The following is an 11,579-nucleotide window of genomic DNA, read 5'->3' as shown; positions in this document are numbered from 1 at the left end:
GCAGCTCACAGCTGTATACTTAGCCTTTCCTGGATATTAAAATGGGGGACACTCAAAAATAAAATAACATAGGACCTACAATTAATAACCAGCAAAGGCTAGGCAGACAGCTATGGGCTGATATTAATTGCCAAGAAAGGGACCATGGATTTTGGCCTAGCCTTTGCTGGTTAAAGAAAGCATGTACAGTAAACTACACACACAAAGCACTGATTATATAGCTCATGCACATATTGATTCCTTAATTTACAGTGGGGAAAATAATATTTAGTCAGCCACCAATTGTGCAAGTTCTCCCACTTAAAATGATGAGAGATGCCTGTAATTGACATCATAGGTAGACCACAACTATGAGAGTCAAAATGAGAAAACAAATCCAGAAAATTACCTTGTCTAATTTGGCAAGATTTATTTGGCAAATTATGGTGGAAAATAAGTATTTGGTCAGCTAAAAACATGAAAGATTTCTGGCTGTCACAGACCTGTAACTTCTTCTTTAAGAGGCTCCTCTGTCCTCCACTCATTACCTGTAGTAATGGCACCTGTATGAACTTGTTATTAGTATAAAAGACATTTGTCCACTACCTCAAACAGTCACACTCCAAACCCCACTACGGTGAAGACCAAAGAGCTGTCAAAGGACACCAGAAACAAAATTGTAGCCCTGCACCAGGCTGGGAAGACTGAATCTGCAATAGACAAGCAGCTTGGTATGATGAAATCAACTGTGGGAGCAATAATAAGAAAGTGGAAGACATACAAGACCACTGATAATCTCCCTCGATCTCACACCGTGGGGTCAAAATGATCACAAGAACGGTGAGCAAAAAATCCCAGAAACACATGGGGGGACTTAGTGAATGAACTGAAACGACCATAACAAAGGCTACCATCAGTAACACACTACGCCGCCACGGACTCAGATCCTGCAGTGCCAGACATGTCTCCCTGCTTAAGCCAGTACATGTCCGGGCCCGTCTGAAGTTTGATAGAGAGCATTTGGATTTTCCAGAAGAGTATTGAGATAATGTCATATGGTCTGATGAAACCAAAGTAGAACAGTTTGGTAGAAACAAAACTCGTCGTGTTTGGAGGAGACAGTATGCTGAGTTGCATCCAAAGAACACCATACCTATTGTGAAGCATGGGGGTGGCAACATGCTTTGGGGCTGTTTCTCTGCAAAGGGACCAGGACGACTGCTGCGTGTACATGAAAGAATGAATAGGGCCATGTATCGAGAGATTTTGGGTGCAAACCTCCTTCCATCAGCAAGGACATTGCAGATGAAACGTGGAAGGATCTTTCAGCATAATAATCATTCCAAGCACACCGCCAGGGCAGCAAAGGAGTGGCTTCATAAGAAGCATATGAAGGTCCTGGAATGGCCTAGACAGTCTCCAGATCTCAACTTTATAGAAAACCTTGGGAGTGATTTGAAAGTCTGTGTTGCCAACGACAGGCCCAAAACATAATTGCTCTAGATGAGATCTGCATGGAGGAATGGGCCAACATAACACCAACAGTGTCTGCCAACCTTGTGAAGACTTACAGAAAACGTTTGACCTGTCATTGCCAGCAAGGAATATGTAACAAAATATTGACATGAACTTTTATTAATGACCAAATACTTATTTTCCCCCATAATTTGCTAAATAAACCTTGCCAAATCAGACAAGGTGATTTTCTGGATTTGTTTTCTCATTTTTATTCTCATAGTTGTCGTCTATCTGTGATGTCAACTACAGGCCTCTCTCATCTTTTTAAGTGAGAGAATTTGCACAATTGGTGGCTGACTAAATACTTTCTTTCCTCACTGTATTTACCAATCCACTAACACACAGTTTGCAATCTAGCTTAAATTATTTTTTTTGCATTGTTGGAGTTACCTTCCTTGTAATACAGGTTGAATGTGAAGTCTGTTTGGCTGTAAGGTGTTTATTTAGCTAAATATCAGCACAGCTTCTATCCAAAATGTATTTTCTCTACATATGCGTCCCTCCTTAATTGTAATGTTTTCTGTGGTCTAGCTGGCAGTGCACATGCTTTCTTCCTCATCCAGATCTATATACAATCCCTTTTGCCTTCCCATTATTTCTCACACGCAGATAATGAAGCAGGAGAGCAAAGAGAACTGTTAGAACAAGGAATAGGAGCTCTATCAGATTTGTACAAAATATTTAGCAAGCACAGACCAGAACTTTTTTGCAGCATTTTTATTCAAGACTATTTAGAAAATCTCTGAACCTTGCATTTAGCAAATAAACAATACAAAAAAAATCTGTGTGAAGATGTACATAGCCTGTAGAATCAAACTGGTATGCTAATGTACATCCAGCTAATTTTCAGTAGGAAAATTTTTAACATCACCAGGAACACTCTGAACTATTTACAATTAATAAAAATTTTAGATAAATTCTGTGTTTTCAAACAGAGAGGCTGTTTTACAAGGTTTATAATGCAGAGTTTGGTTTCCTTTTCTCCAGTTGGATGAATATTCCATCCTGTGGGCGAAGAATGAGTTCTCCCACTAGACAAAGATCATCACGGCTCTGACATGCCTTTACCGTGAAGTTTCTCAAAATCGCCGATAACACCACTTTCTCCTCCATTAGAGCAAAGCGCTGGCCTGTGTATGACAAGACATAAAGAAGAGATGTAAATGAGTAAGCTCAAAATATGCAAAAAAGCTAGTAAATATGACTGGAAGGAAGTAAAATAGATTGGTCATTTAGGTCACTTTTATCCAGGTTGAGGGAGAACTTTATGGGGGCAGCATTTCTACATAATTAAAGGCTGGATCAGACTATCCTACTGTGTCTATTTTGCGACGTAGAGGAAGTCCAGCAGAGAATGTACACACATGGTCAAAATTGTTGGTACCCCTCGTTTAACCCCTTAATACCATATGAAGTACTATCCCGTCGAGGTAACCTGGTACTTAAAGGGCCACTGTCACCCCCCTCCAGCCGTTATAAACTAAAAGAGCCACCTTGTGCAGCATTACTACTGCTGCACAAGGTGGCTCTTTAAGTTTATAAAGGCTGGAGGGGGTAACAGTGGCCCTTTAATTCCCAGGGACGGGATAGTACGTCATAGGTGATCGGCCATGCTCACGGGGGGAGCGCGGCCGATCGCCGCCGGGTGTCAGCTGATTATTACAAACATGATCCCAGAGTTCCGGTGGCATAGGGAAGCATCGACCAGGGAAGGGGCTCTCTGCGTGCTTCCCTGAGACCCTCGGAACAACGCAATGTGATTGTGTTGTTCCGAGCATCTCCTCCCTGCTGAGAGCAGGTGTCGGCAAGCCTTCTGCACTGCCTGTCAGATCGCTGATCTGACACAATGCTTTGCAGAGTGTCAGATCAGCGAACTGACACTATAGCATGATGTCCCACCCTGGGACAAAGTAAAAAAGTAAAAACAAAATATTGACTTGTGTAAACAAAAACAAAAATTCAGAAAGAAAGGAAAACATTATTGTTCCAATAAATACATTTCTGTATCTAAATAAAAAACAAACAATAAAAGTACACATATTTAGTATCGCCGTGTCCATAATGACCCGACCTATAATACTGTCCCACTAGTTAACCCCTTCAGTGAACACCATAAAAAAGAGGCAAAAAACAACGCTTTATTATCATATCGCCAAATAAAAAGTGGAATAACACGCGATCAAAAAGACATATAAACATTGTACCATTGAAAACGTCATCTTCTCCCGCAAAAAACGAGCTACTATACAGCATCATTAGAGAAAAAATAAAAATGTTTTAGTCCTCAGAATAAAGTGATGCAAAAATAATTATTTTTTATGCAAAATAGTTTTTATCGTATAAAAGCACCAAAACATAAAAAGGACATAAATGAGGTATCGCTGTAATCAAACTAACCCAAAGAATAAAACTGCTTTATCAATTTTACCAAACGCGGAATGGAATAAACACCCCCTCAAAAGAAATTCATGAATTGTTGGCTTTTGGTCATTCTGCCTCACAAAAAACTGAATAAAATGTCTCGTGCCCGAAAATAGTACCAATGCAAACGTCAACTCGTCCTGCAAAAAACAAGACCTCACATGACTCTGTGGACCAAAATATGGAAAAATTATAGCTATCAAAATGTGGAGCATCTTTTAGTGTGTGATAGCTGACAATCATAAAAATCCGCTAAAAAAAACGCTATAAATAGTAAATCAAACCCTCCTTTACACCCCCTTACTTAAGGATAAATAATAAAAATTAAAAAGTGTATTTATTTCCATTTTCCCATCAGGGTTAGGGTTAGGGTTGGGGCTAATGTTAGGGTTAGGGTTGGGGCTAAAGTTAGGTTTGGGGCTAATGTTAGGGTTAGGGTTGGGGCTAAAGTTAGGGTTAGGGTTGGGGCTAAAGTTAAGGTTAGGGTTTGGATTACATTTATGGTTTGGATAAGGGTTGGGATTAGGGTTAGGGGTGTGTCAGGGTTAGGGGTATGGTTAGGGTTATGGGTGTGTTGGAGTTAGGGGTGTGGTTAGGGTTGGGATTAGGGCTAGAACTGTGTTGGGGTTAGGGGTGTGGTTGGGATTAGGGTTAGGGGTGTGTTTGGGTTAGGGGTGTGGTTAGGGTTATGGTTAGGGTTGGGATTAGGTTTAGGGGTGTGTTCGGGTTAGGTTTGGAGTTAGGATTGGGGGTTTCCACTGTTTAGGCACATCAGGGGCTCTCCAAATGCGACATGGCCAATATTCAAAAAGGGCTCTAAAAGTGAACCTGGAAATTATAGGCCAGTAAGTCTAACCTCTATTGTTGGTAAAATATTTGAAGGGTTTCTGAGGGATGTTATTCTGGATTATCTCAATGAGAATAACTGTTTAACTCCATATCAGCATGGGTTTATGAGAAATCGCTCCTGTCAAACCAATCTAATCAGTTTTTATGAAGAGGTAAGCTATAGGCTGGACCACGGTGAGTCATTGGACGTGGTATATCTCGATTTTTCCAAAGCGTTTGATACCGTGCCGCACAAGAGGTTGGTACACAAAATGAGAATGCTTGGTCTGGGGGAAAATGTGTGTAAATGGGTTAGTAACTGGCTTAGTGATAGAAAGCAGAGGGTGGTTATAAATGGTATAGTCTCTAACTGGGTCGCTGTGACCAGTGGGGTACCGCAGGGGTCAGTATTGGGACCTGTTCTCTTCAACATATTCATTAATGATCTGGTAGAAGGTTTACACAGTAAAATATCGATATTTGCAGATGATACAAAACTATGTAAAGCAGTTAATACAAGAGAAGATAGTATTCTGCTACAGATGGATCTGGATAAGTTGGAAACTTGGGCTGAAAGGTGGCAGATGAGGTTTAACAATGATAAATGTAAGGTTATACACATGGGAAGAAGGAATAAATATCACCATTACACACTGAATGGGAAACCACTGGGTAAATCTGACAGGGAGAAGGACTTGGGGATCCTAGTTAATGATAAACTTACCTGGAGCAGCCAGTGCCAGGCAGCAGCTGCCAAGGCAAACAGGATCATGGGGTGCATTAAAAGAGGTCTGGATACACATGATGAGAGCATTATACTGCCTCTGTACAAATCCCTAGTTAGACCGCACATGGAGTACTGTGTCCAGTTTTGGGCACCGGTGCTCAGGAAGGATATAATGGAACTAGAGAGAGTACAAAGGAGGGCAACAAAATTAATAAAGGGGATGGGAGAACTACAATACCCAGATAGATTAGCGAAATTAGGATTATTTAGTCTAGAAAAAAGACGACTGAGGGGCGATCTAATAACCATGTATAAGTATATAAGGGGACAATACAAATATCTCGCTGAGGATCTGTTTATACCAAGGAAGGTGACGGGCACAAGGGGGCATTCTTTGCGTCTGGAGGAGAGAAGGTTTTTCCACCAACATAGAAGAGGATTCTTTACTGTTAGGGCAGTGAGAATCTGGAATTGCTTGCCTGAGTTGGTGGTGATGGCGAACTCAGTCGAGGGGTTCAAGAGAGGCCTGGATGTCTTCCTGGAGCAGAACAATATTGTATCGTACAATTAGGTTCTGTAGAAGGACGTAGATCTGGGAATTTATTATGATGGAATATAGGCTGAACTGGATGGACAAATGTCTTTTTTCGGCCTTACTAACTATGTTACTATGTTACTATGTTACTATGGCATCCGATCTCAATTCCAGCCAATTCTGCATTGAAAAAGTAAAACAGTACTCCTTCACTTCCAAGCTCTGCCATGCGCCCAAACAGGGGTTTACCCCAACATATCGGGTATCAGAGTAGTCAGGACAAATTGGACAACAACTTTCGGGGTCCAATTTCTTTTGGTACCCTTAGGAAAGTAAAAACTTGGGGGCTAAAAAATAATTTTATGAAAAAATATTATTTTCTATATTTGTCACTTGCGGGGGATTTCAATGTTTAGGCACATCAGGGGCTCTCCAAACATGACATGGTGTCCTATCTCAATTCCAGTCAGTCTTGCATTGAAAAGTCAAACGACGCTCCTTTCCTTCCGAGCTCTGCCATGTGCCCAAAACAGTGGTTTACCCCCACATATGGGGTATCAGCATACTCAGGACAAATTGCACAACAACTTTTGGGGTCCAATTTCTTCTGTTACCCTCGGGAAAATAAAAAAATTGGGGGCAAAAAGATAATTTTTGTGAAAAAATATGATTTTCTATTTTTACGGCTCTACATTATAATCTTCTGTAAAGCATTTGGTGGGTCAAAGTGCTCACCACACATCTAGATAAGTCCCTCAGGGGATCTACTTTCCAAAATGGTGTCACTTATGGGGGATTTCAATGTTTAGGCACATCAGGGGCTCTCCAAATGCGACATGGTGTCCTATCTCAATTTCAGTCAATTTTGCATTGAAAAGTCAAACAGCGCTCCTTCCCTTCCGAGCTCTGCCATGCGCCCAAACACTGGTTTACCCTCACATATGGGGTATCAGCGTACTCAAGACATATTGCACAACAACTTTTGGGGTCCAATTGCTCCTGTTAATCTTGGTAAAATAAAACAAATTGGAGCGGAATTAAATTTTTATGAAAAAAAGTAAAATGCTTATTTTTTTTTTAAACATTCCAAAAATTCATGTGAATCACCTGAAGGGTTAATAAACTTCTTGAATGTGATTTTGAGCACCTTGAGGGGTGCAGTTTTTAGAATGGTGTCACACTTGGGTATTTTCTATCATATAGACCCCTCAAAGTTACTTCAAATGTGATGTAGCCCCTAAAAAAAATGGTGTTGTAAATTTCGTTGTAAAAATGAGAAATCGCTGGTCAAATTTTAACCCTTATAACTTCCTAGCAAAAAAATTGGCTGCACTCTTTAGCGGACACCATGTCAAGTTTGGAGAGCCCCCGTGTGCCTAAAAATTGGAGCTCCCCCACAAGTGACCCCATTTTGGAAACTAGACGCCCCAAGGAACTTATCTAGATGCATAGTGAGCGCTTTAAACCCCCAGCTGCTTCACAAATTGATCCGTAAAAATGAAAAAGTACTATTTTTTCACAAAAAAAATTCTTTTAGCCTCAATTTTTTCATTTTCACATGGACAACAGGATAAAATGGATCCTAAAATTTGTTTGGCAATTTCTCCTGAGCACACCGATACCTCACATGTGGGGGTAAACCACTGTTTGGGCACATGGTAAGGCTCGGAAGGGAAGGAGCGCCATTTGACTTTTTGAATGAAAAATTATCTCCATCGTTAGCGGACACCATGTCGCGTTTGGAGAGACCCTGTGTGCTTAAACATTGGAGCTCCCCCACAAGTGACCCCATTTTGGAAACTGGACCCCCCAAGGAACTTATCTAGATGCCTAGTACGCCGATACCTCATATGTGGGGGTAAACCACTGTTTGGGCACACGGCAGGGCTCGGAAGGGAAGGCGCGCCTTTTGACTTTTTGAATGGAGAATTAGCTCCATTTGTTAGCGGACACCATGTCGCATTTGGAGAGCCCCTGTGTGCCTATGCAATGGAGCTCCCCCACAAGTGACCCCATTTTGGAAACTAGACCCCCCAAGGAACTTATCTAGATGCATACTGAGCACTTTAAACCCCAAAGTGCTTCACAGAAGTTTATAATGCAGGGCCATGAAAATAAAAAATAATTTTTCTTTTCTCAAAAATGATTTTTTAGCCTGGAATTTCCTATTTTGCCAGTGGTAATAGGAGAAATTGGACCACAAATGTTGTTGTCCAGTTTGTCCTGAGTATGCTGATACCCCATATGTGGGGGTAAACCACTGTTTGGGCGCACGGGAGGGCTCAGAAGGGAAGGCACGCCATTTGGCTTTTTAAATGGAAAATTAGCTCCAATCATTAGCGGACACCATGTCGCGTTTGGAGAGCCCTTGTGTGCCTAAACATTAGAGATCCCCCACAAATGACCCCATTTTGGAAACTAGACCCCCAAAGGAACTAATCTAGATGTGTGGTGAGCACTTTTAACCCTCAAGTGCTTCACAGAAGTTTATAACGCAGAGCCATGAAAAAAAAAAAAAATCTTTTCTCAAAAATGATTTTTTAGCCCGCAATTTTTTATTTTCCCAAGGGTAACAGGAGAAATTTGACCCCAAAAGTTGTTGTCCAGTTTCTCCTGAGTACGCTGATACCCAATATGTGGGGGTAAACCACTGTTTAGGCACATGTTGGGGCTCGGAAGTGAAGAAGTGACGTTATGAAATGCAGACTTTGATGGAATGCTCTTCGGGCGTCACGTTGCGTTTGCAGAGCCCCTGATGTTGCTAAACAGTAGAAACCCCCCACAAGTGACCCCATTTTGGAAACTAGACCCCGAAAGGAACTTATCTAGATATGTGGTGAGCACTTTCAACCCCCAAGTGCTTTACAGAAGTTTATAATGCAGAGCCGTGAAAATAATAAATACGTTTTCTTTCCTCAAAAATAATTTTTTAGCCCAGAATTTTTTATTTTCCTAAGAGTTACAGGAGAAATTGGACCCCAAAAGTTGTTGTCCAGTTTCTCCTGAGTAAGCTGATACCCCATGTGTGAGGGTAAACCACTGTTTGGGCACACGTCGGGGCTCAGAAGGGAAGTAGTGACTTTTGAAATGCAGACTTTGATGGAATGGTCTGCGGGCGTCACGTTGCGTTTGCAGAGCCCCTGGTGTGCCTAAACAGTAGAAACCCCACACAAGTGACCCCATTTTGGAAACTAGACCCCCCAAGGAACTTATCTAGATATGTGGTGAGCACTTTGAACCCCCAAGTGCTTCACAGACGTTTACAACGCAGAGCCGTGAAAATAAAAAATCATTTTTCTTTCCTCAAAAATGATGTTTTAGCAAGCAATTTTTTATTTTCTCAAGGGTAACAGTAGAAATTGGACCCCAGTAATTGTTGCGCAGTTTGTCCTGAGTATGCTGGTACCCCATATGTGGGGGTGAACCACTGTTTGGGCACACGTCGGGGCTCGGAAGTGAGGGAGCACCATTTGACTTTTTGAATACAAGATTGGCTGGAATCAATGGTGGCGCCATGTTGCGTTTGGAGACCCCTGATGTGCCTAAACAGTGGAAACCCCTCAATTCTAACTCCAACACACCCCTAACCCTTATCCCAACTGTAGCCATAACCCTAATCACAACCCTAACCCCAACACACCCGTAACCCCAACACACCCCTAACCACAACCCTAATTCCAACCCAACCCTAGCCCTAAGGCTATGTGCCCCCGTTGTGGATTCGTGTGAGATATTTCCGCACCATTTTTGAAAAATCCGCGGGTAAAAGGCACTGCGTTTTACCTGCGGATTTACCGCGGATTTCCAGTGTTTTTTGTCCGGATTTCACCTGCGGATTCCTATTGAGGAACAGGTGTAAAACGCTGCGGAATCCGCACAAAGAATTGACATGCTGCGGGAAATACAACGCAGCGTTTCCGCGCGGTATTTTCCGCAACATGGGCACAGCGGATTTGGTTTTCCATATGTTTACATGGTACTGTAAACCTGATGGAACACTGCTGCGAATCCGCAGTGGCGAATCCGCAGCGGCCAATCCGCAGCCAAATCCGCACCGTGTGCACATAGCCTAATTCTAAAGGTATGTGCACACGCTGCGGAAAACGCTGCGGATCCGCAGCATTTTCCCATGAGTTTACAGTTCAATGCAAACCTACGGGAAACAAAAATCGCTGTGCCCATGCTGCGGAAAAACTGCACGGAAACGCAGCGGTTTACATTCTGCAGCATGTCGCTTCTTTCTGCGGATTCCGCAGCGGTTTTACAACTGCTCAAATAGAAAATCGCAGTTGTAAAACCGCATTGAAATGCGCAGAAAAAACATGGTAAATCCGCCATAAATCCGCAGCGGTTTAGCACTGCGGATTTATCAAATCCGCAGCGGAAAAATCCGCAGAGGACCAGAATACGTGTGCACATACCGAAACCCTACCCCTACCCCTAACCCTAACCCTACCCCTAACCCTACCCCTAACCCTAACCCTACCCCTAACCCTACCCCTAACCCTAACCCTACCCCTAACCCTACCCCTAACCCTACCCCTAACCCTACCCCTAACCCTACCCCTAACCCTAGTTCTTACCCCAACCTTAGTGGAAAAAAAAAAAAAAAAAATTTATTGTCCCTACCTATGGGGGTGACAAAGGGGGGGGTGTCATTTACTTTTTTTTTTATTTTGATCACTGAGATAGATTATATCTCAGTGATCAAAATTCACTCTGGAACGAATCTGCCGGCCGGCAGATTCGGCGGGCGCACTGCACATGCGCCCGCCATTTTGGAAGATGACGGCGCCCAGGCAGAAGACGGACGGGACCCCGGCTGGATCGGTAAGTATGATGGGGTGGGGGGGGACAACGGGGGGGGGCATCGGAGCACGGGGGGGGTGGATCGGAACACGGGGGGGGGTGGATTGGAGCACGGACTGGGGGAACGCTGTGCGGGCAGGCGGATCGGAGCACGGGGGGGGGATCGCTGTGCGGGGGGGGTGATCGCTGTGCGGGGGGGGTGATCGGAGTGCGGGGGGGTTTGATTAGAGCACGGGGGGTGTGATTGGAGCACGGGGGGAGCGGGCAGGAGGACGGGGGAGCGGAGCACAGGACCAAGGAGAGCGGACCACAGATCGGGGGGCTGGGGGGGCGATCGGAGGAGTGGGGTGGGTGCACATTAGTGTGTCCAGCCATGGCCGATGATATTGCAGCATCGGCCATGGCTGGATTGTAATATTTCACCATTTTTTTAGGTGAAATATTACAAATCGCTCTGATTGGCAGTTTCACTTTCAACAGCCAATCAGAGCGATCGTAGCCACGAGGGGGTGAAGCCACCCCCCCTGGGCTAAACTACCACTCCCCCTGTCCCTGCAGATCGGGTGAAATGGGAGTTAACCCTTTCACCCGATCTGCAGGGACGCGATCATTCCATGACGCATATGCTGCGTCATGGGTCGGAATGGCACCGACTTTCATGACGCAGCGTATGCGTCAAAGGTCGGGAAGGGGTTAAGGGGTTAATGACAGAAAAACCAACAATGGTCACAGAAATATCTTGAATCTGACAAAAGTAATAAT

The 11,579-nt window shown here is 43.6% G+C and overlaps 1 protein-coding gene across 1 annotated transcript in view; it reads right to left on the bottom strand.

The window, feature by feature from the left end:
* Positions 1 to 2,205: 2,205 nt before the first annotated feature.
* The window catches only part of LOC138656959 (cytochrome P450 4V2-like), an 86,865-nt gene continuing 77,491 nt past the window's right edge, over positions 2,206 to 11,579 (bottom strand). Inside the window, exon 11 of the mRNA XM_069744363.1 lies at positions 2,206 to 2,627. Within this exon, the coding sequence (XP_069600464.1) occupies positions 2,452 to 2,627 (176 nt within the window). The 3' untranslated portion in view covers positions 2,206 to 2,451. The remainder of the gene's footprint in view (positions 2,628 to 11,579) is intronic.

This window comes from Ranitomeya imitator, chromosome 1 (assembly GCF_032444005.1).
Source record: "Ranitomeya imitator isolate aRanImi1 chromosome 1, aRanImi1.pri, whole genome shotgun sequence".
Classification (NCBI taxonomy): domain Eukaryota; kingdom Metazoa; phylum Chordata; class Amphibia; order Anura; family Dendrobatidae; genus Ranitomeya; species Ranitomeya imitator.
Note: the sequence above shows the minus strand (reverse complement) of the source record. Positions and strands in the feature narration are given on the sequence as shown.